The sequence below is a fragment of the Lepidochelys olivacea genome (genome assembly GCF_965140295.1).
Source record: "Lepidochelys olivacea isolate rLepOli2 genome assembly, chromosome: 3".
Classification (NCBI taxonomy): Eukaryota; Metazoa; Chordata; order Testudines; family Cheloniidae; genus Lepidochelys; species Lepidochelys olivacea.
Genome location: NC_140413.1, coordinates 139,272,946 through 139,300,715, shown reverse-complemented (window position 1 = coordinate 139,300,715; position 27,770 = coordinate 139,272,946). Strand labels below are relative to the sequence as shown.

At 42.7% G+C, this 27,770-nt stretch overlaps 1 protein-coding gene across 9 annotated transcripts in view; it reads left to right on the top strand.

Annotated features, from left to right (window-relative positions):
• The window catches only part of RGS7 (regulator of G protein signaling 7), a 429,679-nt gene that overhangs the window by 291,136 nt on the left and 110,773 nt on the right, over nucleotides 1–27,770 (top strand). For all 9 annotated transcript variants that reach the window (XM_084622895.1, XM_084622894.1, XM_084622893.1 and 6 more), the window contains exon 4: nucleotides 887–937. In XM_084622895.1, the coding sequence (XP_084479021.1) occupies nucleotides 887–937 (51 nt within the window). The remainder of the gene's footprint in view (nucleotides 1–886; nucleotides 938–27,770) is intronic.

The window sequence follows — 27,770 nt, the reverse complement described above, 5'->3', positions numbered from 1 at the left end:
CTACAAAGTGGGGATAATGAGAAAAAAGGTGGGCTTGGGTAACATAAAATAAGAAGTGGTGACAGGATCTTAAACAACTAGATATGGGAAAAAATAGGTGAAGATGGATCAGGAGGAAATAAATATATTTTTAAAGATAGCTTGAAATATTGCTGGAATGTTGGTCAGAATTTGAGTTGCTGGTGGGACATGATAGGACCAACAATATATGTGTCTGTGAGGGGAAGAGAGAGAGAGAGTTGGGAGTGTCAGAATAAAAGTGATGGTTAAAGATAGAGGACCAGAAGAGGTCTCCTACAGAAATCATGGAGAGATTAAATGAGAGGTTCCTGGATGGAGCTGCTATTAGCACATATTAAATCAAAGAGTTAGGTTTTCAGTAACATCTTTAAATAGAGATTTTAGAAATTGCTAAAAAAAAGAATACAGATTTGAGCTGTTCCATAGATATGAGTGTGTATATATGCAATTACAATGTGTGCTGCATTAACCCTTTTTAAGTCTTGTTTGATAAAGGGTTTTGTTTGTTTGCTTTTGCACGTCAGTACAAGAATGTAATACAATGTTTGCTTGTTTGTCCCTGAAAATTTACAATAATTATTCTTTTTAAAATATAGACTACTGTCAGATAAGTAACATGCTTCTTGCACGATGAAACTGTGCATCAGTATTCCTGATTTGGAAAAAAAATAGTTTGCATAATGTGTCTCTTTTGTCGAAATTGTGGGGTGTCCTCTACAAATAAAATGGTCCAGTTGATTCTGGAGAAACTCAACATTAGTTACTTTTTACACGTTACCTGTACATTTATGGTGTCAGGGAGGTATGACTGAAGAATATAGAAAGGGCAAGCTTACTAAACTAAAAATATTTTTTTTTCTCCTAGGTTCAGACATTGTTCAGTGGTTAACGAAGAATTTAGCTATAGAAGATCCAGGTAAATTGTTTTTTCTCTATTAAAAAGTTCTGCTTGGTGGGTCTGTTATGTTCTAAGGTCTTGTTCTGTTCTCTGGCCCTGTAGGGATGCCAGCTAATAACTGGACAGAATTTGATCCATGGATTCTCGAGGATTCAATTTTACTAGCAAAGCGTACAGCATTCAATCCTGCAGACCTGCCTTAAGAACCATTACCGGGGCTGCAACACTTTATTAGTTTCAGAGCAGCAGCTGTCTTAGTCTGTATCCGCAAAAAGAACAGGAGGACTTGTGGCCCCTTAGAGACTAACACATTTATCTGAGCATAAGCTTTCGTGAGCTACAGCTCACTTCATCGGATGCAACACTTTATTAGTGTAACTTCTGGAAAATCAGATTAGCTTAATGGTAAAGAATAGGAATGACTATTGCTTTAACTGGGGAAATAGTCGTATCAATTCAGTTCCATGAGTACACATTCACCCAACCCCATGTTAAATGGCATCTAGCCAGTTGTTAAATAAATTAAATTAAAAAATTCTCATCTATTTCATACTGAAGTAGTCAGTAGGTTAAAAATTACATTTGTTTGATGTTTATTCAGTCTTTTTTATTATTATTGCACTGTTATCCAGTGCAGTATTGTATTTTCAATCTCCAGATATTTTTATGGGTCTCTTACGTGGAAAGACTGAACAGAAAGATACAATCCATGCAGCCCACCAAATGCAGTGAGGAGAGATGATCCAGTTTTTATGGTGCTTAGATTAGGACTTGGGAGACCCAGGTTCAATTCTTTCCTCTGTCCGTGACTTTGGGCAAGTCACTTAGTCCCTATGTTCCCTATCTGGTATGTCCCTATTCAGAGGGGTTTTGTGAGGATAAATTCTAGTGCTGGTCAGAAATTTTCTGGGGAAATGCTTTTACAGCAGGAAATTAGTCAAAAGCAAAACATTTAATGGACATTTTAACAAAATTGCACAAGAGGGATGGGGTGGGGAAACAGAATGGTGCATGCTGATAAGGTTTCATTTCAAATTTTTCAGAATGGAACGTTTCAATTTTTCCATTTCGAAATGAAATTTTGTTTCAATGTTTAAATGTTTGTATTATATAACATTTTTAAAAACTCAAAGTCAGAATGAAACATTTTGATTTTATTGAAACAAAATATTTTGATTGACCTGAAACATTTTCCTTCCAGAAATTGGTTTAACAGGAAATTTTAAAAAATATTTTGGCTTTGTTCCATTTTAGAATGACACTCTCCTCCCCCCTCCCACCCACACCTGCCCAATCATGGAATTTCCCATGAGGGAAAATACAGTTCCTCCCCAGCTCCAATCGGTATATTAAAAATTGTCAGGCACTCAGATACTATGGCAATGGGGTCCATGTGAAGTACCTAAGATAGATGCTTTAAAGGAACCAACTGTGAACCTACCAGAACTGTCTCAAAAAAGAGGATGGTTACTAATCACTTCCAGGTTACTAATCATTTCCCGGTTAACATAACTTTACCTATTCCAGCAACCAGCTAACACTGACAATACAAAGAGTGTTCACATGCCTAATTCTGTTGATCATGCTCAATGCAGATAGTAAAATGTGAGCTCTTGAGACCTGACTTTGAGCTACTGTTACTTCTGTTCTCTTTGCCTTGTTTGTCAGATACAAAAATGTTCAGCAGCCCATTTGTATTATGATTTGAGTCTGTGTCTGTCTTACTGTTTGGCTGGGATGAGACTCCCAATTGTCAGACTATGGTGATTTGTTATATTAGCAGTAACTGACTTGCCCTTGAACTACAATACTGGGATCAATTGTCATTCAGTTCTCTCATCAACAGAGAGACGCTTCCAAATGAAAAAAAGATTAAACCAAAGGTGAAACATGGTTCCCTTTGTTAATACGCAATAAAATAATAATAATTACAAAAACACTTAACACAAAACACTGGAGTGGCTGAATTTGGATAATGTCCTATCAGGGTTTTATGACAATCAGGCTCCAGACACCCCAGTGGAGAAACAGGGGGTCTGAACCCCAAAATATGCAATTGAATCAAGTGATTGTATACAATATTATCATATTATAAAACTGTATTTAGTAAAGTATCATATGAAATTAGTGATACGCTGGTTAGGAATAGCACTGTATGTTATGTACGGCGTGTGTATAAAGAGTTATGTATGTGTGCTGAAAATATGTTCCTAAAATGTGTTCGGGAAGCCGTGCATAAGTCAAGCCTGCCATAGACAAAGGACTGTGGCTTTATCTCTGTGACCGGCTTGATTACAAACAGATGGCTATGAAAGTATATTTACATATCATGTAAACAAAGCAATCACGCTAACAAGCAGCGGAGGAAATAGTGTAGTGAGCACACCAGGGGACAGAAAGTCTTCCTGGCTCTTGAGGACAACACCCTCTGATTCTGGGAACATCAGATCCTCCTACCAGGAAGCGCTGGAGATGCTTGTTAATTTGATGTGAAGATGCTGGTCAATGACATAGCTTGTTAGAATTAAATTTTAGGCACTAGAAAGGATGTTGTTTTTGTTTTGTCTGTAACCCTTTTCTATCTCCTTTATCCTTCCTTGGTATCATTCAAATCTCTGGTTTTTATTAATAAAGTTATTCTTAGGTTTACTATAAACCATCTCAGTGCCGTTACATTGAAGTAAAGAGTGAGTCCTTAGTGAACCTAACAGGCTGGGGTGTGCATTGTCTCTTTGCAGACAGCAAGCTTAATAATTTCTGTCAGTGTCGAGTGAGAGGGTCTAGAGACTGCAGAGACACATCTCTGGGGAACTTGGGAACTGGGGATCACAGTTTGTTACCTCCAAGCGAGATTTAGACTGGCAGAGTCCTGTGGAGTATGGGCTGGATGAATGGACTATAAGGTGGATAGAAAGCTGGCTAGATCATTGGGCTCAACGGGTAGTGATCAATGGCTCCATGTCTAGTTGGCAGCCGGTATCAAGCAGAGTGCTCCAAGGGTCGGTCCTGGGGCCAGTTTTGTTCAATATCTTCATTAATGATCTGGAGGATGGCGTGGACTGCACCCTCAGCAAGTTTGCAGATGACACTAAACTGGGAGGAGTGGTAGATACGCTGAAGGGTAGGGATAGGATACAGAGGGACCTAAACAAATCAGAGGATTGGGCCAAAAGAAATCTGTTGAGGTTCAACAAGGACAAGTGCAGAGTCCTGCACTTAGGACGGAAGAATCCCATGCACCACTACAGACTAGGGACCGAATGGCTAGGCAGCAGTTCTGCAGAAAAGGACCTAGGGGTTACAGTGGACGAGAAGCTGGATACGAGTCAACAGTGTGCCCTTGTTCCCAAGAAGGTCAATGGCATTTTGGGCTGTATAAGTGGGGGCACTGCCAGCAGATTGAGGGACGTGACCGTTCCCCTCTATTCGACATTGGTGAGGCCTCATCTGGAGTACTGTGTCCACTTTTGGGCCCCACACTACAAGAAGGATGTGGAAAAATTGGAAAGCATCCAGCGGAGGGCAACAAAAATGATGAAGGGACTGGAGCATGTAACTTATGAGGAGAGGCTGAGGGAACTGGGATTGTTTAGTCTGCAGAAGAGAAGAATGAGGGGGGATTTGATAGTTGCTTTCAACTACCTGAAAGGGGGTTCCAAAGAGGATGGATCTAGACTGTTCTGAGTGGTAGCAGATAACAGAACAAGGAGTAATGGCAGTGGTGAGCTGGAGCCAGTTCGCACCAGTTCGCTAGAACCGGTTGTTAAATTTAGAAGCCCTTTTAGAACCAGTTGTTCCGTGAGGGACAACCGGTTCCAAACGGGCTTCTAAATGTAACCGGCCAAAAGTGGCACCTTAGGCGCTGACTCCATGGGTGCTCCAGGGCTGGAGCACCCAAGGGGAAAATTTGGTGGGTGCAGAGCACCCACTGGCAGCTCCCCGCCCCACCCCCGGCCTGAGCTCACCTCCGCTCCACCTCCTTCCCTGAATGCACCGCTCCGCTCTGCTTCTCTGCCCCCCCCCGCCGGCTTCCCGTGAATCAGCTGTTCGTGCAGGAAGGTGGGGCAGGCTGAAAAGCAGGCTGCAGCTTCCCGCTCAGGCCCAGGGAGGTGGAGGTGAGCTGGGGCGGGGGGGGGGGGGTGCGAGGAGGGCTACCCGCGCCGCAGCAGGTAACCCAGGGGGTGGGGGGGCATGCAGGGGAACCGCTCTTCACCCCAGCTCACCTCCGCCAACCTCAGCCTGAGTGTGAAGCCGCCGCCTGCTTCTCTGCCCCCCAAGGCTTCCCGCGAGCCAGCTGTTCACGCGGGAAGCTGGGGCAGGCTGAAAAGCAGGCCGCGGTTTCCCGCTCAGGCCCAGGGAGGCAGAGGTGAGCTGGGGCAGGGGAGGGGGGCGCGAAGAGGGCTGCCCGCAGTGCAGCTGGTAACCCGGGGGGTGGAGGGGCTGCAGGGGAACCGCTCTCCACCCCAGCTCACCTCCGCCACCCTTGGCCTGAGTGGGAAGCCGCCATCTGCTTCTCAGCCCTCCCAGGCTTCCTGCTGAACAGCTGACTCGCGGGAAGCCTGGGGAGGGGGTGGAGAAGCAGAGCGGGGCAGCACATTCAGGGGAGGAGGCGGAGTGGAGGTGAGGTGAGCTGGGGCCGGGGGTGGGGCAGGGAGCTGCCAGTGGGGCTCTGCACCCACCAAATTTTCCCCACGGGGGCTCCAGCCCCGCAGCACCCAGGGAGTCAGTGCCTAAGGCGCCACTTTTGATGTGATCAGTGGGGGAGCAGCCGCTCCCCCTGCTCCCAACCTAGCTACGCTCCCCCACCCCTAGGAGCCAGAGGGACCTGCCAGATGCTTCCTGGGAGCTGCCCCAGGTAAGCATCTCCAGGACTCCCCACCTTGCCCCCCCGGCAGGTGCCTCTGGCTCTTAGGGGTGGGGTGGGCACCCACTACAGTGGCCCATGAGACCCTACTGTCCAGTTCTGGAGGCAGTCAGGGGACAGGGGAGGGGGGTGGATGGGGCAGGGGTCCTGGGGGGGGGCATCAAGGAACGTGTGGGGGTTGGATGGGGCAAGAGTCCCAGGGGGCAGGGGTGAGCAATATCCCCCTTGTGGGGTGAGGAGGGAACCTGTTGTTAAGATTTTGGCAGCTCATCACTGAGTAATGGTCTCAAGTTGCAGTGGGGAAGTTTCGGTTGGATATTAGGAAAAACTTTTTCACTAGGAGGGTGGTGAAGCACTGGAATGAGTTACCAAGGGAGGTGGTGGAATCTCCTTCCCTAGAAGTTTTTAAGGTCAAGCTTGACAAAGCCCTGGCTGGGATGATTTAGTTGGGAATTGGTCCTGCTTTGAGCAGGGGGTTGGACTAGATGACCTCCCGAGGTCCCTTCCAACCCTGATATTCTATGATTCTATGAAATTCTTCTCACTTGTGTCAGTGCAATCTCATTGGCATCACTAGTATAACTGACAAGAAAATTTAACCTATAAATTGATTTACAAAGTTTTTAAAATGTATCTCATTATGTCAAAAGGAAGATTAAGGGACTAATTCTACATCCTTTATTCATGAGAGTAATCCTGAAAGTGAGAAGTTCTCATGTGAGCAAGAGTTGCAGGATTGGACTCCAGCATTAAGCAGGAAGTGCTAGATCCAGCTTGCCTCTGGTAAAGGAGAGAAGAAATATTAGGAAAGGAAGCCGCATAAGACCATGTGAGAAAATATGTTACCTCTCCACATCAGTAGTAGTACAATACATTTTTTTAAAAAATAGGAAATATAACTGCACTATCATTTCACTGAGAGTAAAGGACATACAGATTTATGGGTAGTGGTAGATTATAATGGGGAATAGATAGGCAGCAGTATTTGTTTTCATTATGCAAATAAGTATAAAAGTGCTATCTGGAAACAGCAGTTTGAAGGAAAAAATAGTTACTAGTGTAAACTGCTAGTAAAAATATCATTGAATACGGTTTGTTCGCAAATGGGAAATAATTTACTGTAGAAGATTTGAAAGATCAGTTTGCAGTAAAGCTCAGCTCCCTGCTAGCTTCAGCTTAACACTTCCAACTAAGTTGAAAATTTTCATCCAGAAAACACACTAGTTAGAATTAATGGGTCAAATTCTGCTCCTTTATGCTGGGTTTACATGTCAGTGAAGTTCATCCAGTGTAGTGGTACAGAGCTTGCGCCAATATAGTATGGTTACTATTTTTTTCAATATGTAGCTTTCGATTTTTTGTTTGTTTTTTAATACATGTTTGTATTTGACCCTCTAGCCCTATTGAAAAGTTTAAAGGAGAAGAAATAAAAATATGCATAAAAGTATGCCTGGCCTCTACACAAACTAAGGCAATTAATTGAGTTTACAGATGTGCAGATATGCCCTTTGGCATTTGTTTGCAAAATTGACCATTTTAGGAGTGTTGACTCTTCAGTGATGGTGCCAATTAGTTTTAATGTGGAAAATCTATCCTCTGCCATTTTCTTTTTTAACGTGGTAATTAGTGCTGTGAAAGTTACCAGATGGACCACTGATGAGTCCACTAGAGACTAAAGTCTTTTTAATTCTTTGAAAGATACAACAGAGAGGATGGATGGACTTGTTCAGAGCTCAGAATTAAAGCTTGGTCTACACTGCCAATTTATGTGGCTATAACAACATCATTCAGGGGTGTGGAAAAATCTACACCCCTGAGTGATGTAGTTATACTGATCTAACCTCTGGTGTAAACAGTGCTACGAGATTGTGGAGTACCTAACATTGACGGGAGAGCTGCGTGGATAGTGCTGCAGCAGAGCTATAAGTGTAGACAAGCTGAGACTCCCAAGATGTGAGTTATTTTCCTGTTTCTGCCGTTGATCTCTTTGGTAAGCTTGGGAAGTCACTTATCATCTCTGTGTCTCATTATCCCAGTGTATAAAACAGTGATGCTATTATTGCACCTTTACTGAGTGATAGCAGATTTGGGTGTCTTGGCAGTTTCCGTTTTGGTGTAGAAAATGGTAACATAGAGTCAAATATTTTCTTAGTGTAACTTGTATATTTACAAAATATATATGGCATCTTTAACTCTATGGAGTTTTATCCATCAATATGCATCAATGAACTGTAATGTGCAAGCCATTAGCACCTTTTGCCATATCAATTCCTACATCTCAGTGGGGGTCGTGTCTTTTAATTCACCAGCATTTCTAAAGCACTTTGAAATCTCTCGATTGAAGGCACTTTATGGTTGAAAAGTAACTATGTCAGGGACAGTGGTAATGAAAAGAGCTCCAGAGTGTATCATGATCCTTGTGCCCACAATAGTATGTGGCTATCTTTTGGGGTCACTATTTGTAAAAGAAGACTTCAGCCACACAAGCTGCTACAAGCCCTTTGCTTAACCTCCCCAAAGACCCAATTTAGAATGCTATGCAGTGAAAACTATTTACTGACAATTTTACAGAAATAAAAAGTCACTAAATATGATAGGCATAAGAATACATACCTAGATGGAAACTGCTGAAACTATCACTACAGGAGCCCTAAACTGTACAATTCCCAGGAATAACTATTTTGTTATCTGTCTTTAAAAAGTTATACAACCAAACATTTCTTGAAATATATTTGCATCATGATTTTTCAGCACCTCTTCTTTCAGTTTACTTTCCTGGTATTTGATAGATGTAGCTGATTGGTAACTAGATATCCCTTAAAAAGTACTTGTGGCACCTTAGAGACTAACCAATTTATTTGAGCATAAGCTTTCGTGAGCTACAGCTCACTTCATCGGATGCATCCCTTGGCAGCCTTGTGAGTTGTGTTCCGTGATCCAGTAGAATAAACAAGGAGAAGACAGGAGTTGAACATCTGTTTACATTACTTCTATTTTCTTCACATTAAAATCTCTCTCACCAGCAGCCAGTGCAGTCAAGAACCAATCGTACAGTTCTTGGGCGTGTTCAGATCCAAGATTTTGGTTAGGATCTTTTTCCTCTCTCCCTTCTATAAACAGCAAAGTCCCAATCTCGTAAACACTTATACACGTGCTTAACTTTAACTTAGTTCCACTCAAGTAAATGGAACTACTTACATATTTAAAGTTAAGTGAATGCATATGCTCTTGCAGGACTGAGATCTAATTTTTTATAGACTCTAAAGCTGGATAAATATTCCACATTTTGTTTTTTGAAACTGCATTCTAGCAATTTTTTCCAAACAGAAATACTGTACATCCATTTTCTCCAGTCTGTGACGATTAGGGGTGAGCTTGACAATATCTTATGAACTATGGAATTTTACCAAGGTTTAGTGATAACACTTGCTAAAAGAAAAGGAGGACTTGTGGCACCTTAGAGACTAACAAATTTATTTGAGCATAAGCTTTCGTGAGCTACAGCTCACTTCATTGGACACATTCAGTGGAAAATGAATGCATCCGATGAAGTGAGCTGTAGCTCATGAAAGCTTATGCTCAGATAAATTTGTTAATCTCTAAGGTGCCACAAGTCCTCCTTTTCTTTTGGCGGATCCAGACTAACACAGCTGCTACTCTGAAACTTGCTAAAAGTATTAGTTTTCTCCAGTTTACGGAAATACAGTGTGAGAATTTGGTCAGATTTAAGTCATTTCTCCCCGCCCCCAGTTACTAATGTATGAGGGAACGGGAGAAGTAGCTAAGGGCATGGCTATACTTGCAATGTAGAGTGCTTTGAGTTAAACCAGCCTTCGGAGTGCTCAGTAGGGAAAGCGCTGCAGTCTGTCCACACTGACAGCTTCAAGCGCACTGGCGTGGCCACATTTGTGGCACTTGCAGCGGCATTGGGAGTGATGCATTGTGGGCAGCTATCCCAGCATGCAAGTGACTGCAACGTGCTTTTCAAATGGGGGTGGGTTGGGGTGAGGTATGACAGGGAGTGTGTTGTGTGTATGTGGGGGGAGAGAGGGTGGGTTTTGGGGGCCTGAAAGCATGTCAGCATTCTCTCTTGTAAGTTCAGACAGCAGCAGACCCTCCTTCCCACCCACCTCCCACTCTCACACACACAGCATTCCACACTAATGGTTGCTTTGTCTCGGAGCAGATAAGCAGCCAGCTGTCAGAAATGGAGCTTTCAAAGGTCCATCCACATTTCTGCAGCGATTCCAAAACAATGACAAGAGTGGCCACTTGACTTAAGGTGATTATGGGACGTTTCTGGAGGCTGATCAGAGCACAGAAATGCAACACCTTGTTCACACTGGCGCCGTGGCGCTCCAGAGGGGGTGCAGCACACATTGCCTAGGTGGAATACCAGCAGCACTGTAGCCGTGGAGTCAGAGCACTCTACGTGCCTTGCCAGTGTGGACGGGTAGTGAGCTAGTGCGCCCGGGGCTCCTTTATTGCCCTGTAACTCAAAAGTGGAGCCAAGTCCTAAGCAATGTATCTCAAACATAGCATTTAGGAGGCTGACCCAAATAGCTGTGTGCAGTTGGTGAATTAGGATCGCTCATTCAAGAATTTGTTACACAAGGAAACTAACCTTTTATGGGGAGGAAAAAATGTGATCAAGTGAGTAGCAAAATGTCTCACACACGTTTGTCATCCTTGTGTCAATTAAATATGATTTAATAACTTGAAATAAAACCACAATGAAAACTGTCCCACCTACCCATTTAACTAAATAAACCTAAATCAAATAAACTGGCTGCAGATGAGCCATGAATCTCTCCTTATGAAACCTGAAGTTACAGGAAACTAATCTGATTTCATGTGTCCTTACCTGAATTGAGCCAGGTTTGTAGAATGAGATTCTGAGATTTGCAAATCTTTTCAATGAATCTTGACCAAGTTTGAAGTGAAACCCCTCTCTCCAACTGGGTAAGTTTGCTTTGAACTTGTGAGGTCATGTAAAGTCTAAATGAAATTCTGGGTGTGATCTCACATGAATAGAAACTCGAAAGTAACAATAAACAAAACTTTCAAGGTGTTTGAGAATAGAAACTGCCTACTTATGCTGAGCTCCATGACTGACTCTCCTTAATACTGTTAGTGGTGGTGAAGTGTCACCTTACTGTGGTATCCAAATAAAATAAAGAAAAATAGGCCAAATTGTGCCTTTAGATATTATAATATATACCCCATATACTAGTTAATCCTGTTACAGCCATGGCTAAGAATGTTGGGTCTTTTTTGCTCAGATAATAGAGACTTCTGCTTTTAGATTCAGAGGTCCCAGGTTTGGTCCCAGATGCTGATGACCCACTCAGGGGTGCAGGATGTTACATATGCATATGGGCTTCCTGTTGGGATTAATGGGAGACATGCAACTGTAACCCTTCTGCCAGGCCAAGTTGATAGCAGCAAGGGCCGGGTTCAGTACACAGGGGCTCCCTCTCATCAAAGCAAATGCAAAACTGGCTCGAGCCCCCACCCAGTGACCTGGGAAAATCTTACACACCCCCTGGGCGCCTCAAAGAGGCAATACTTCCCCTCTCGCAAGCACAGAGTCTCGGTGTAGTAGAGAATCTTTAATAACATGAGGTAAACAACATCAGCATTAAATTGGGGAAAGACCACAACTAGTGTTCATTAACCAAACCATGAGCAAAGACCCACCCCAGCAAATTGGGCCACATCCTTTCCCTCGGGTTCTTGAGTCCCAGAACCCAAACGTCTCTTAAGTCCAGCAATCCACAAATCACCCAAAGTCTAAAAAAGTCCAGCCCCAGAGTTCAAAAGTTCATCTGCAGAGTGTTACTCCCCAGTCTGGCTAAAATGTGCCTGTGTGTGGGGGAAAGAGGTAAGGGGCACCTTACATGTCCTGAAGCTGACTGCCCCACAGGGCTCTGCTCTGCTACGCTGTCTCACGAACGGCTCTGCTGCACCACGACCGGCTCCGCTCTTCCCAGCTCACCGTCTCACGAACAGCTCTGCTCACCTCGCCGTCTCACGAACACTCCGCCAGCCTATCCACGAACAGCACCGCTGTACTCTAGATCTTCCGGCTCCCTACTACTTGACACAGCGCGCAGTGATTTCAGCGCTCAGTGATTTCAGCTCATAGTAGTGGGAGCCTTAGTGCTGGTGCACCATAAGGCCAAAGTGAATGCAGCACAGTACCTGTAGCAAGACTCTTAATAGACCCAAAATTAGCTCTGACATTCCACAGTGGAGAGAGACAGAGGTGCAATGGGTGCTTCAGGCCCTCACAAAGGGGCCCACACCACCAGGTACTAATACCTGTCTCAAGTCTCTCTCAATTCACAGAGTTTTGGAACCCATGTCCCTTGCCTAGCGAGTGCTACTCAGTTGATGGTGAGTCCCTCCATCATAACAAAAGGCCAAGTACAGTTCCAAGCACAGTTCCCATAATCAGGGTAATAACAATTTATTCTTCCCGCCCCAATAACAGAGACACTGGGGATCCCACAACAGCCAAAGTGACCATTTGGGCAATTATGGCCTCATTCAGGGCGGGGTGGGTGTGCCTATGCAAATGAGATCAGCCCCTGAACTTCTTTTCCACAACTTGCCACACCTCACCACCAGATGTCAGGGTGAAGCCCATCCTGACTCTGCTTACGCAACAAAAGACAGAATTTGCTTCTACATATGGGGTGTTTGTATTAATATACATTAGTACTGGTAAACTAAAATGTATAAATCCTCTTAACATTTCTTCTTATTCTATCACTGGTATTTTTCAAAGATTGTATGAGTCTGGTATGTGATTGAAGATTGAGATTCCTCTCCACAGGATTTCCCATTTCATTCCTGAAATTTCTCTGGTTCATAAATTCCCATTTAATTGTATTTCTTTCATGTCTAGGAAGCATCCTTCTCTCTCTCTCTGATGTCTCTGAGAATGCAGTGCATGAGTGGATTTTGTTGTTGTTTGTTGTTACTGTCAGGCTTATGATGATTGTGATTTTTTTCAGTGAAAAAATAAAGGCAAATGTATCAGAAAGTACAAGGGGCAGTCATTTTCTGAGGACACTCATAAGTAACACAATTTTAGACAGCAGCCATGTTTACTAAGGGTAATATTGCTTCAACCAACAAATCATGTAGAAACATCTGGCTTGGTATAATAAATTCTCCTGGCATTATAGCTACCCAAACTTAGTCATCTTGACCTACAACAGCAAAATAGGTTTTGCACCCGATATATGGCTGTCACTCTTTCGATGTCTCCTCTGAAATCCCAAAATTTCACTGTTAGTTAAAAACGTAATCTAGCCAGAATTATGTGTAAATCATGTTTACATTATATTTTTAGGAGAATCTGAATCAGTTCCCAAAAATCCAGATAAGCATATAAAATTTCTATACTTCTCTTTAAGTGAGGCCTACTCTATGCTAGAAAATTTTCAACTTAAATACGTGAAAAACCCATACCCCGAGAGGTGTAGGTAATCCGACCTAACCCCCAGTATAGACAGCACTATGTTGACGGAAGAATTCTTCTGTCGATTTAGCTACTGCCTCTCGGGGAGGTGGGATTACCTGCACCAATGAGAGGGGTTCTCCCATCAGCATAGGTCGTGTCTACACTGAAGCGCTACAGTGGCACAGCAGTAGTGGTGCAGCATTTCAAGTGTAGACAAGACCTCAGTAATCTTAGCTAAAAGAAGAAATTTACCTGTGGGGGTTTTTTTAAACAGTTTCTTCTCTGCTGCTGAAGGAGCAGATGTATCCCTGCTCATTTTTATTTCATTTCATTTTTTGGTTGGCCCATTTTTCTTGTAAAATCCAGCTCTGGCAATTGGTTTACTCTAATATCTTCTCTACAAGCCTTGTAAATCAGCAGGAGACAGGTGCTGAAGCTTTTTCCCTGTAGCTAGCGTTATTAGTTAATGCATCTATGACCTTATGAACCCCTCAGTGCCAACTGATAAAGGGTTCACTGTCACAACAGCAACTCCTATCAGGCCTGATAAACTCACTATGCCTAATCCATCGCTGTCATAGTCTTTATCTATAAAGAATATAATATAAACTATGAAATGAAAGATTATTTGTATTGGTCATCATAAGCATTGCAAGGTGCACGTATGGGTGTCATGCAAGACGTTGTCTGTATGTAAAAAAAAAAAATTATTTAAACAGCCAGGGTTAATAAATAAGATTTTCCCAGATGAAGGAATGTTGATTTACCTATCAGCCTAGATCTCTGAGGTAAAGTAAGCAGGACAAGCCAACACAAAGGAAGCCCTATTTGCATATTAATGCAACAGGAAAATAGGTTGATGGGGTTTGAGGGAAATGTAAACTCAGCATGGAAGACCAAGGTCAAAGGGGTTTGTTTAGTCTCTGGTGTTATAACAGTGAGTTTTAGGGAAATATAAGGTGAAGCAAAAAGACAGTTTATCTATTTACTGAAGGGACCCCCTGACAGGATGTGGGAGAATCATGAAAATCTGGGTCCTGATTTGACTGAAAATCAGCAAGCTCTACAGAAAAACTTCGAGGGTGAGCAAACTACTTTAGCCAAAGGATTGTAGCTCGCTAAACTTATGTTTGGAGCCTTAAAAGCCTGTTATACTTTTGTATCATTTGTAACCAATACTGTTTCTACTATTCTTACTCAGTATCACTTAAAACTCCATTAATGAACTCCTCTTTGTTTTGTCATAAGTAGATCTCAGTGCTGTAATATTATGCACAATGTGAATTCTTAGTTGAATGAAACAAGCTGGTGTGTATACTTTCTGTGACAAAGGCTGGATACTCCAAGGAAATGCTCAGGACCTGGGGTGCACCAAATGTTACCCTGCAAGACAAAGTAAGAGCAGACAGAATCCTGAGAAGTTTTGTCTGGGGTGGCTAACAGTCTGAGGTGACTGGGAGCTGTTATCCAATTTGGCACCAGCAAATATCTCCCTCACTGAGGCAGGAAGATAACAAGGTGATTCATATTTCTGGGTGCCTGAGAAAGTGTCACAGGATCCCAAACTCAAGTCATCAGAAGGTACTTATATCGGTAACCATAATGGTTTGAGGGGCAGGGTTGGGTTTTTTTGTTTTGTTTTGTTTTAAACAGTGGGGCTAAATGCTAAACCAATTAGTAAGGACAAAGGAGAGTTATCTGTTGGAAGTGGCGCTGGATAACGCAGTTCGGAAGAATCTTTATATTTTAAGATATATATTGAGACAGCCCAGGTTATTGGGATGAACAGGAACCACGCCTTCCAACATAAGATGACAGCAAAGTATCTGAATCCTGCCAGGAGCCAGTTAAGTTGAACTGAAGGGTTTCTTGGGCTGTATCATTTCTGCCCATGATCCTCAGAGAGGGCAGATAAGTTCCATCATTATAGCCCATGAAACCCATCATAGAACTGCACAGTTGGCTGTGAAGGTATGTTGCATGGAATAGGTCCTTAAAAACCTTTGTATCTCCAATGATTAGATGCAGTGCCAGTGTGGACACAGGGCATTAAAGCAAGTGTGTGAAACTCAGCTGCTTTTTTACAGTGTGCAGTGTGATCACATTCCCTTAAGTTAGGCCCGAGAAAGATAAGTAACTCAAAATTGGCTCAATTGCAGCAAGTATGTAGAGAAGACAAACTCTTTGGGCGTGAGCCTTCTATTAAGATGGGTGTGCAGAATTGGGAATAAAATGATCAAAATAATATACATCGGATTTCATGGATAACTAAAGATGTGATTCTACAGTATAACAGTAAAGCATGCATAAAAGTGGTCCATCTGAAGAATAGAGTTTCATCTTAAAAAATGCTGGTTTTTACTACTGCATTTGTAGATATTGAGAAACATTGTCTAAAATCTATGGCTGAAGTGTTTAGGAATGGCAAAGTATTATTGCTCTCAGTGTTAACAATGTCTGCACTGGTCCAAGATAAGCTACTCTCAGAATTTAGCAGTGAACTGTGTGAAGAAGACAACATTAAGGCTTGTCAACACATGGTGTCATGGTGTTAGCAGCACTAGAGAATCCTTTGCTGTAGTTCATATCTTTTTCTTTTAAAAAACTAGAAGAGGATGTCAGTGTTTGTGAATGCTGCCCTGTGGGGAACAATGGAATCTGAACAGCTCTTATCATGGGGTGAAATTCACCCCGAAGAAGGAGCAAGGGCAAGGCTTAGCATCACTTAAGTTCCCATCAAGATCATTCAGGTCTTCCCACCCCCACTGCTCTCTTCTCTGCTTCATGTTCCTCTTCACCACAAGCACCTGGACTAGCATGATCTCCTGCCCCACTCCCTGGGTTGAGAATACTGTGGTAGGCCAGTATACTTTGATGGGACAGTTCTAGAGGATCCCCTAGTGCCTCAGGTTGTGGTGTTTCGAGAGGTGGCCCTCTTCCTTCCTAGCCCCCAAATCCCCATCACACTGTTATGAGGAGGCACTGTGCTGCTTCTTTTTGGATGAAACACAACCCATGTTCCTAAGCTCTTATGGTGATTGAGTATCTTTTGGCATCTTTCACAACAGTTGGGCTGCTAATCCTGGCTGCCTGGCCAAATTCTAAGTTTGGTATTTACATCATGCTTATTGTGCCTAAAGTCTGCCTGCAGTTCCAGTAAGACACAGCATTCTCCTTTCCTTGCTGATCTAAGATGCTGCAGTTGCTCTGTGCAGTTTCCCTGTGCTCTGTAAACAGTTTGTGCATTTTTCTCCCCAGAGACATCTGCATCCCAGTAGTGAGTAAAACCATTCCAAAATCTATATTTTGTACAACCTGTTGAAGTTTGAAAATCTCTTTGGAGGCTATTTGTATGACAGATAATCAAAGGCAATGTAAGGCATAGACCATTATCAGTATAACAAGATATAGGTAATTTTATAGCAACCTGTTATAACACATGTGTATATTACTATATAACCTATTATAATGTATGTCTAGATAATGTTATAGAAACCTAGTATAATGCATGTAAGATGCTGTAGGGACATATTCAAAAAGGGCAAGTGATGTCCTATTTCATCTTGCCCAGATCTGGTGCAAGTTAATTAGGTCTAACTACACATGATGATGACAGTTTTATTTTTATTTATTAGTATTATGTTTGGATACTTGAACTGTACTTCACAACAGCAGTATTAATATAGGGCCCAATCCTGACTCTTCCACTGACTGACATTAAAAATATTTTGCATTTTCATATAGCAGTAATAGGTAAGTATAGCTATCCACACTACAGATGGGGACATTGAGGGTCCCATGTGAAGTGACTTCCCTAGGAGCCACTGTGGTGTAGTAGATTAAGTATAGGACATTGAGTTGTTACCTTGCACAACTCAAATTTTCAGAAATGGCCTAAATTTTCAGAAATGGCCACTAATGTGGGGTGTCTCTCTTCTTTCTCTCTCCCTTTGCAGTTTTCCCTTCCTTCTGTTCCTCTTCCTCCCCCCAATTCATTTCTCTGCTTTCACTCTCCAGAAAATCCCTTGGTGCTTCTGCACTATTTATGCATGGTGGGATAAAGGAATAGGATCTCTGCTCGTGTGGCTTCTCATGTTCACAAGAAGATGAGAAGCCAGCTAGGCATTTTAAAGAGAGCCACTAGCCAGTCTGCTCCCCAGATTTAGACTCCCCATCTAGGAAGCACTTCTGTAATAAGAGAGAAGTCTATTAATTCCCTCTCTTCTCTCCTATACACACAGTTCTCCTCCTCCAATTTCTGCTGGTGTCTTCAGCTGCTATACCCACCCACTTCCCCCTACTTTCAAGGCAGCCATTGTACGGGGAAGGAAGGGCAGTCATTGGAATTGTGAAACTCTGTTTTTTCCTTCCACTGTTTGTGCTGCAGGCTGAGTCCAAGTCCACCTTCTTTTTGCACAGTACCATTCACAACACGGCCCTATTCCTGACTGGGGTCACTTGGCTCCACCACTGGATAAAATGTTTGATAGGTGCCAAGTTCCTGCTGCTCCGATTGGAGTTTGTTGAAATACTAAGAGTTGAATGCCACTAAAAATCAGACCTTAAAGTCTAGATCCACAAAGGGGACTTAGACTTATCATCTCAATGTCTAACTTTTAGGCACTGTGCCACCCGGTGTAATCCACAGCCATAGATGACTTGTGCCTCCTGATACTGGGAGGGTCATGTTGTAAAGAGTGGGACAGAACAGCAGCTGCCTGAGAGAGAGCCCAGCTGGGTAGGCAGTGGCGGTCAGCCCCCTTTGCTCCCCGCCCAGGCCCTGCTGCTGAGGATGGGCTGAGTGAGCCAGAAATGTGCTGTGGGGCCCCCGGGTTGCTCGATCCCTCTCCCTGGCAGCCAAGCCCAGGCGGGGGAGGCGGGGGAGGACAGCAGCAGAATGACAGAGCACCAGGTTGAGCAGAAATTTGGGGGTGGGGGGACTTGATCTCGTGTCGCCTATGTCCACAGCCCTGAGTTAGATGCCAAGGCCCCCTGAACAATGAATGGAGAGAGTTAAGCACCTAAGAAGGGGATCCAGCATGCTCAGTGGAGAGTTACCCAAGCAAGCCAAGAGGATATGCTGAGGAGCGAGGTGTAGCCCAACCCCTGGCCCTCAAAGGGATGTAGGCACTGAAGTCTAATCTGGAGGGAGGCACCTCCCTCTTCTTGGATTTCACAGCCATGATCCCTCTCCTGGAGTTAGGCAGCAAAACCCTTTCTTTCAAAAAACAAGGAGGAGAAGCTGAGGGTGGTGTTATGGCTCTCATAACTTTTAGCTCACTGATTAGAGCACTCCCCCAGAATTTAGAAGACCCAGGTTCAGTTCCCTCATCTGCCAGATGTGGAGAATAGACTTGAATTTGGGTCTCTCTGATCTCAGGTGAGAACCCTAACTACTTGGTTATGGGCTATTCTGGCTCAAGCTCTCCTGTTAATTGTGTTAGACGTTGTATACATAATTAAATATGAATTCGGACAGAGAGCATGTGCGTGACTGTGCGGCCCGGTGGTTAGGGTAACTACATGGATTCCAGTCCCCCAGTTCCAGGGGATATTTAATTATGTATATACAATGGAACAGCTTCAGCTGCAGAGATTGGGAACTATGTGCTCCAGAATAACCCACAGCCCAGTGGTTAGGACACTCTGCAGTGTTGTTTGTGTAGGGCCCATTCCAGTTTGTGTAGGGCTTCAGAGATATGTGGGGCAACGACTAGTTTATGGATCCTGCTGGGCTTAGGTGTGAGCTGAGTGGCTTTTTACGGGACTTCACCAGTGGAAAGTTAGGTGCCTAGGGACTTTGGGCACCCACAGAATTATGTGGCAGATGAACATGGATTTTGAGGATATATATTTTGTAAATAGATGCCCATAGTGGAAGTTAAGTGCCTAAATCTCTTTGTGGATCTAGATCTATGTTATCCAGTTGGGCAGTCAAAAACTGATATATCCAGAATAGGAAATTGTTTCTGAAAATTTGGACCTTATCTTTTGTTAATTGGAGTTGGTAAACTCTATAAAGCTTACTAGGAAGGTATAAAATTCTGCTGAGTGGTATGGTTCAAATATTCCTTATTAACATATCCAAAATTAACCACTCAGTCTACTAAAACAACAACAATAATAATAGTTAATACTAATTTAATGTTCTGTACTAGTGATTTCTGGGCAAATGAGCAAAATAATATTGGAGTTTCTAGGCCAAGCTCTTTCAGATAAATAACAAGATGTTAAACAAAAAACTGTTCAGAAAATGAAAAAAATTCACTCCCTGAGATTGTTCTATCTTGAAGCCACTAAGTCTTCCAAATTTTTGCCACCCGACTCATGCAAATGTTCCTGAAGAACAGAGGGTTTAAGAAAGGGGGGAAAGTCACAAACCTTCAATAAAAACTGTGATACACACTTAGTAATGAGGTTTGCTACCATAGCTGAATAAGATATGTAAATAAATGGTCAGACATTTAGAGTTCCAACTGTAAAATAATTTTATATCACCAGTAATTGAAAGCACATATTAATGAAACATTGCTAAGCCCATGCTTCGAGCCATCCCTAGCAAATGGAAGCTTACTTTCACAAAATGTAGATCAAAGGGGATCCATCTGGTATTGGCTTTTAATTACCATCATAACTGTGACAGATTGAGCCACATTGAAGAGAAGGATATATTTATGCTTCTGAAAATTATATTTAGAATATGGAAGATCACTAGGGAACAGCAATTATAGAAATATATATGTATGTATTTATATTTCAATTTGAATACCGAACAAGACTCCTATCCCCAGCTCCTGGTGCCCTGACAGTTATTTTAAGAATGGCCATACTGGGTCAGACCAATGATCCATCTAGTACAGTATCCCATCTCTGACAGTGGGCTGTGCCAGATGCTTCAGACGGAACAAAGAGAACAGGGCAATTTCAAGTTCTTAGCTTTTTTGACTGCCGCGGCAGTGTTTGATGTTTTGGTGTATGGTGACTCCAAGATCTCTCTCTTGAGTGGTAACAGTTAATTTAGATCCCATTGTTTTGTATGTATAGTTGGAATTATTTTTTTTCCAATATGCATTACTTTGAACTTATAAACATTGCATTTCATTTGCCATTTTGTTGCCCAGTCACCCAGTTTTATGAGATCCCTTTGTAACTCTTTGCAGTCTGCTTTGTACTTAACTATCTTGGATAATTATGCATCACCTGCAAATTTTGCCACCTCACTGTTTACCCCTTTTTCCAGATCTTTTATGAATATATTGAACAGCACTGGCCCCAGTACAGATTGTTGGAGGACTCTGCTATTTACCTCTCTCCATTGTGAAAACTGACCATTTGTTTTTACCCTTTGTTTCCTATCTGTTAACCAGTTATTGATCCATGAGAGGACCTTCCTTCTTATGCCATTGCTGCTTACTTTGCTAAAAGCCTTTGGTATGGGACCTTGTAAAAAGCTTTCTGAAAGTAAGCACACTATATCACTGGATCACCCATGTTCGTATACTTGTTGACCCCCCTCAAATAATTCTAATAGATTAGTGAGGCAAGATTTCCTTTTACAAAGGCTGTGCTGTCTCTTCCCCAACATACCACATTTATACTTCTGTCTGAGAATTTCCCTGGTACTGAAGTTATTCTTACCAGCCTATAATTGCCAGGATTGCTTCTGGAGCTTTTTTAAAAAATGGCATTACATTAGCTATCCTCTGGTCATTCAGTACAGAGGCTAATTTTACCAACATGTTGCATCCCACAGTTAGTAGTTCTGCACTTTCTTTTCTGAGTTGCTTCAGAACCCTTGGGTGAATGCCAACTGGTCCTGGTGACTTATTACTGTTTAATTTAGCAATTTGTTCCAAAACCTCTTGTATTGACACCTCAATCTGAGACAGTGCCTCAGATTTGTCAACTGAAAAGAATGACTCAGGTGTGGGGAATGTCACACTCTGTCCTCTGCAGTGAAGACCAAGGCAAAGAATTCATTTAGCTTCCATCCTTGTCTTCCTTGAGTGCTTATTTAGCATCTTGATTGTGCAGTGGCCCCACAGACTATTTTGCAGACTTCCTGCTTCTGATGTACTTAAAAATGTTTTTTGCTGTTAGTTTTTGTGTCCTTAGCTGTTCTTCAAATTCTTTCTTGTCCTGCCTAATTATACTTTTGCACTTGACTTGCTGGAGTTCATGCTCCTTTCTGTTTTCCTCACTAGGATTTGACTTGCAATTTTTAAAGGATGCATTTTTGCCTTAACTGACTCTATGACTCAGCTGTTTTGCCATGGTGGCATTTTTTATTCCTCTTCCTGTTTGTTTTTATTTATTTAGATTGGGCCTATATCATGGTATTGTTTTTAAACAGTTTCTATGCAGTTTGCAAGCATTTCACCCTTGTGACTGTTCCTTTTAATGGTCTAGGTATCTCATGAAATCTGCAACCCTCACAGCTGACAATTTACCGCACGGTTCTCCTGGTCATCACAAATCCAACAATATATTTGTAATAATCAAGTCCCCCATTATTATTACCTGGGTCTTCCTGGTACAGGGGTTGGCAAACTTTTGGCCCGAGGGCCACATCGGGGTTGCAAAACTATATGGAGGGGCAGGTAGGGAAGGCTGTGCCTCCCCAAACAGCCTGGCACTGCCCCCTATCTGCCCCCTCCCACTTCCCACCCCCCTCAGAATCCCTGACTCATCCAACTTCCCTGCTCCTTGTCCCCTTACCGCCCCCTCCTGGGACCCCTGCCACTAACTGCCCTCCAGGACCCCACCCCCTATCCAATCCCCCCTTCTCCCTGTCCCCTGACTGCCCCAACCCCTATCCACACCTCCAACCCCTGGGAGGACCCCTGGGACTCCCACCCCTATCCAACCGCCCTCTGCTCCCTGTCCCCTGACTGCCGCCCTGGGACCCCCTGCTTCTCGTCCCCTTACCATGCCAGAGCCAGCCACACCACCGTGCTGCCCAGCAAGAGCGGCGAGACAGAGCGCTGGCGACGCGGAGTGCTCAGGCTGCGGGGGAGGAGGGACAGTGGGGGAGGAGCTGGGGGCTAGCCTCCCCGGCCGGGAGCTCAGGGGCCGGGCAGGATGGTCCTGCGGGCCGGATGTGGCCCGCAGGCCATAGTTTGCCCACCTCCGTCCTAGTACCTGGCATTCCTTCCCAGGAGGGGCATCCTTAGTGTTAGAGGATACCATGACATCATCTGAAAGGAGGGTCCCAAGTACGGTATTGTTTCCCTCTGCTCCAGCTTGATGCTCTCCTTCCCTAAGACTTTCATCCTCCTTAACAGCACAGAGATTGTCAGACACTCTGTTGTGTCCCTGAAAGCGGCATCTATCTATTTTTCTGTCTCCTGTACTCTGTCTCTGAGGGCCATGGGTTGCTTGCACCACACGCACACATACAGCACATGCCCATCGTACATACTGCATTCAATGCAATAAACTCAATAGTCCCTGTTCTGCTGATGGATGTTTGCCTGCATTATTTTTACTCTTGAAGGGGTATTTTTTTTGAGGTGGGTTTATTATCCTGAGTTGAGAGTATGTTTGTTAGGTGTGTCTGCCTCTCATAGCCCCGCAGAAAACTCCCTTGTTTGCTGCCCCTGTTGCCTGTCATCTCTGGTCACTTAGGATGTGCCTTCATAAACCCTTGTTCTCCCTGAATTAGGCTTGCCCCCTTGTCAAGGGAATGTTAAAGGGACTAGGGATCAAAGGATAGCAGGCTAGAGCCTTTTGAGTAGACTCTCGGCCTAGCTTTGCAGGCTGCTTGGCTCAGCAAACAGCCCCCAAAGAGACCATAATATAATCTTCAAGCAAGCAAGTACACAACAAACCAAGAAACTCACTTCAAGGGTCATGTAGTTGCTCCTTCACCTGGAGAACTCCCTCACAAAACTCCCTGTGCAACATGCCCCCAAAATCAACAGATTTTGGTCATTTCAGATCAAAGTGGGGAGTAAATGCCAGAATCAAGTTTTAAATAGCCAAGGTCCAGATATGGATATAGGAGCTAAATTTTAGCATCCAGGTCTGAAAATTTGGGACTGAATCTTTAACACCAAATTTCCTAGGCCAAATTCACTACTGCTGTAAGCAACTCTATTGAGGTCATTGTGAAGCTTCACGGTGCACGAGGATACAGACTTGCTGTTCAGGGTGTGCAAATTCTGCCCCCTCTTTCATGCACCGGAATAAATGGGTAAGAATCCCTCTAACACTGGAGATGAAGGGGCAAAATTGGACCCTTTGTGACCATGAGTACTATGTATATTGCTCCATCTCTCTTGTCAGTCTGGGGGAAAAAAGGTTTGAAGTTGATTTCAGGAGATTGGTAAAAGATTTGGGCCCAATTTTTATATGTTTTTATACCAGTTCACCAATCAATAGCAATCAGGGCACACATTTCTCTGCAGCAGCTTCATTCCAGTGCAGTCTATGGCAACAAAGAGCAGGCTGTCATTTCCCCTTCCCTGGCTTCCATAGTCTGCTGCTGCCACTGGAACTGCCCTTTCTGCAACTATTACTCTGTTAGAAGTTTCTGTAATGCATGGCTGGGCATCACTTCAGCCATTTTGGCTAGTTAATTATACATCTGTCTGAAAGTCAGAGGGATTTCTTTAGTTTTTAATAATAGTGTGTGCTGCTGAACTATGTCAAACCTCCACAGCTTGCTGTGCAAATCCTCCACTCTAAGGGAAGTGGACAACCTTGACATACAGGAGTGGATTATTATTAGAATGATATGTAAATTAGATGATAAAAGGCAGCCTTGCAAAAGTGTCATGGAAATTTACTGGCTCATCCGTTACTCTGATGATGATAAAAATATTTTACTTTCCCGTCAGAATAAAATGTTTGCCTCTGTTGAGTGGGTGAGTAGTTCTTTGCGAGGCTGACCTATATAATATTTACCAGCTGTTCAAATGGAACCATCACTGCAGATAGAAAATTCTTTAATTGGGAGCACATACCTGTATTGATCTGTGGACAGCTGCCTCTGCAATGTATTTTTATTATTACCTATGCCTGAGCTTTTATTTTTCTTTTTCGTATGTCTGCATGGCACCATTTGAGTCATCATGCTTTTTACTCCTGCTGGACAATAAAGCACAGTATTGTCTTCATTAAAAGAAACAAATGATGTTGTCTTTTGATAGCTAGCAGTGTGTATGGTATCGAAACTGATGTAAGGAAGATGAAAAGAAAATCATTTTTTTTTCTTTACTATAGAGACAAGTTGAAGAGGTGGCTATTATTCTAGCTATTGTTGCATGTTTCTGTTATCTGAACTGCTTGGTCACAAGTGGGTGTTCTGTGACTATTATAGCAGTTCATGACAATGAAACAAAATTAACGGTTGATGTAGTAGTAATTGATATCAAAACAGGCTTGATTCATCTTAGCCAAAAGTAATCATAGCAAGATTTTCATGCTAAACTGTTCCTTGCCATCCCCCAGCCACAAAAACGCTTTCTTCCACACCTCCCTGAGTCATCAAAATAATCTGTTGTAGCCCACTCCAGAACAAGTGTTTTGTTCACTTTAAACATCATACGTCAATCACTGCTGCCATTACAAAGTATGGGTGGCCAATAGATTCAAACAATGCTTGGACCATTTGGTCATGCCCTAGCATTTTACCTCTGGCCTACCACTTCTGGAATACTGTGTCCAGTGCTGATGTCCACAATTCAGGAAAGATGTTGATAAATTGAAGAAGGTTTGGAGAAGAGCCATGAGAATTGTTAAAGGACTGAAAAACATGCCTTATAGTGATAGACTGAAGGAGTGCAATCTATTTTGCTTAACAAGAAGAAGATTAATGAGTGACTTGATCACAGTCTATAAGTATCAACATGGGGAACAAATATTTGATAATGGGCTCTTTAATCTAGCAAAAGAAAGGTATAACATGATCCAATGGATGGAAGTTGAATCTAGACAACTTCAGACTGGAAATAACATGTAAATATTAAGCATTGAAAGTAATTAACCATTGGAACAATTTACCAAGAGTCGTGGTGGATTTTCCATCACTGTCAATTTTTAAATCAAGATGGGATTTTTTTAAGCTCAGTGCTAAAGGAATTATCTATGGCCTCTGTTATACAGGAGATCAGACTAGATTTTCATAGTGGTCTCTTCTGGCCTTGAAATTTCTGAATCCATAGAGTCAGTGGCATGGGCTGCAGGATCCAATTTGCATGACCTTTCTTCTTTGAGCAAAAATGATCAACACTCAACATTGGGTCTTCTGTGACTCCCTGGAGATGTAGAGGAGGATTGTATCCCCCAGAAATAAGAGAAAAAAATATACCCCATGCAATGGTCAGGGTGTGCTGATGTTTTTCTTTTCATTTTGGTTTTTGTATTATTGAGAGGCTCCAAATACCTAAGGATTTCATTTTCATTTTCTCAGCTAAACTCTGCTAGCAATGTATGCTGTAGAGGCTCTTGCCTTCTGGAGGTAGGGAGTTCAGGACTATAAATAACACATGAAGTTCTTATCTCTCTTCATTTTGGACTCTCGTTTCCCCATGTTTAACCTCCTCTCCACCACCTCCAAATGTATGTTGAGTCTAACATGAAGAGCATGATCTCCATGTTAAGAGAACTAGCTGTCTTCTCGAGACTGAAATGGCATGTTAAACCAGCTATCAGGGGAATTTTCTAAGTACTGGAATGATAGTTTGTATGATGCTACTAGCCAGCCAGAGGTGCTCTTAATGTTACAGGCATAGTAGGAATCCAGAGCTCAGAACTCAGCCTTTTTGTGTCTAAAACCTTAAGTTCCGAGGAAGTGCCAGGGGGCAACTTGGGTGAAATTTTGACCCCACTGAAGTCAATGGTTGTTTTGTTATTAACGTCAGTGGATCCAGGATTCCACCCCAGATTTTTAAATTTAAAGGGCCAGAAAATATCAGTGATAAAACAAAGACTGTGAACCCTATTAATGAATAAAATTGAAAATAGAAATCTTCCATCATAGTACTGAAATGAGAACAAATGCATAATTCTTATACCACCACTTATAGCAATGGGTAGGACAGAGAGCCAAACAGTTTTCTCCATTCTGTAAAATTGCTAATCTGATGTAAATAAACACTTAGTCTTTTTGTGCAAGAATTGTGTCCATGCCCCAATAGTTTGGGGCCAGTTCCTTTATCCCTGTATGTTTAGTGAAATGGATATCTGACTGCAGAACTTTTGCCAGCCAAGTAGTGATTTTTTTTTTTCTGAAACACAAGTGAGTCTACTAGATATTTGCAGCTGGGAGAATCTCTTTTGCCCCACATGGCTGCTTGATTTCAATGCCCTTCAGGAAAATCTAGCCTTAACCACACAGCAAACTAGTTAAATGTGTGAGGCTCTTCTCTTTAAGCGCCCCACAAATGCTGCAATTCATACCCCAACTCAGACTCTTTCACTAGAAGTGGAACCAAAGAGGGATAGAGAAATTTGCTGCATGCTACACCTACAGCACTAGACAACTCCTGGTCTGATTCTCTTCCTGCCACCACCTTGGGACCTTGCAAATCATAATGCCAGCCCTTCCAGTTGTGCCAACATGATGCATGGGGTTGAGATTAGCTCAAACCCTTGGGCATCATGCAGCAATACAACATATTGCCTATTTGTCAATGAAGCAGTTGGGACAGTCCTTCAAAATTTAGTATTCTTAGGAGATGAAAAGCCAGGTTTTAACAGGAGACAGTAACTAATTCATTTGTGCTCTTGGGTGCCAAGTGATTCAAGTCTAAATTTAAACCCTATTATACAAATATTTGCCAAATATTTCATGAAATTAAAAATGGTGGGGTATGTTAGCGACAGGGGTATGTGACTGATTAGGCTGCAATAGGATTTAACTTCTTGTCTCTGGGGCTATCTTCCTTTCCATAATTTGATATTTTCATTTCTTTTATTGCTTTGGGGGTGGGAGTGGGAAGTTTCTTCAAGAAATTGTAGTTTAGGTCCCACTCTTCTGTGTATATTTCACAATGTCATTGTTTTTGTTGGTCCGCTACATATAGAATAAACCCATGGTGTTTATAGTGTTAAGGTTTGAGACCCACCTCAACCTACATACATCACATTGGCATAAGATGTTGGGTTGTCAATATGATTGATAGGACCTAATGGTGCTGGCAGAGCTTTGTAAAAGTGATAATACTGAAAAGCAAATGGGGATATAAGAAATAAAAAAAATGCCCAGACCCTCACCATAGCATTATTAAATGTCAAGCAATATATTGTAGCAACTCCAACCATTTCCATAACTCTCTTGTGAAATATGGTGGCTAAGACAAAAGATGACCTCCAATCAGAGGCAGAAATGGAGCTGTGTTTTGACAGAGCTGCTTCATGTTCACAAGATATGAATTATTTCAAAATGTAATTGATAGTGTCAGTTATGGTTCTTAATTTGTTTATTGTCTGTGTGCCAAAAACAATAGAAACGTTTAAAATTGTGTGGTTCATTCTGCTGCTGAAATTTATTTAGCTGTGTGGGTGAA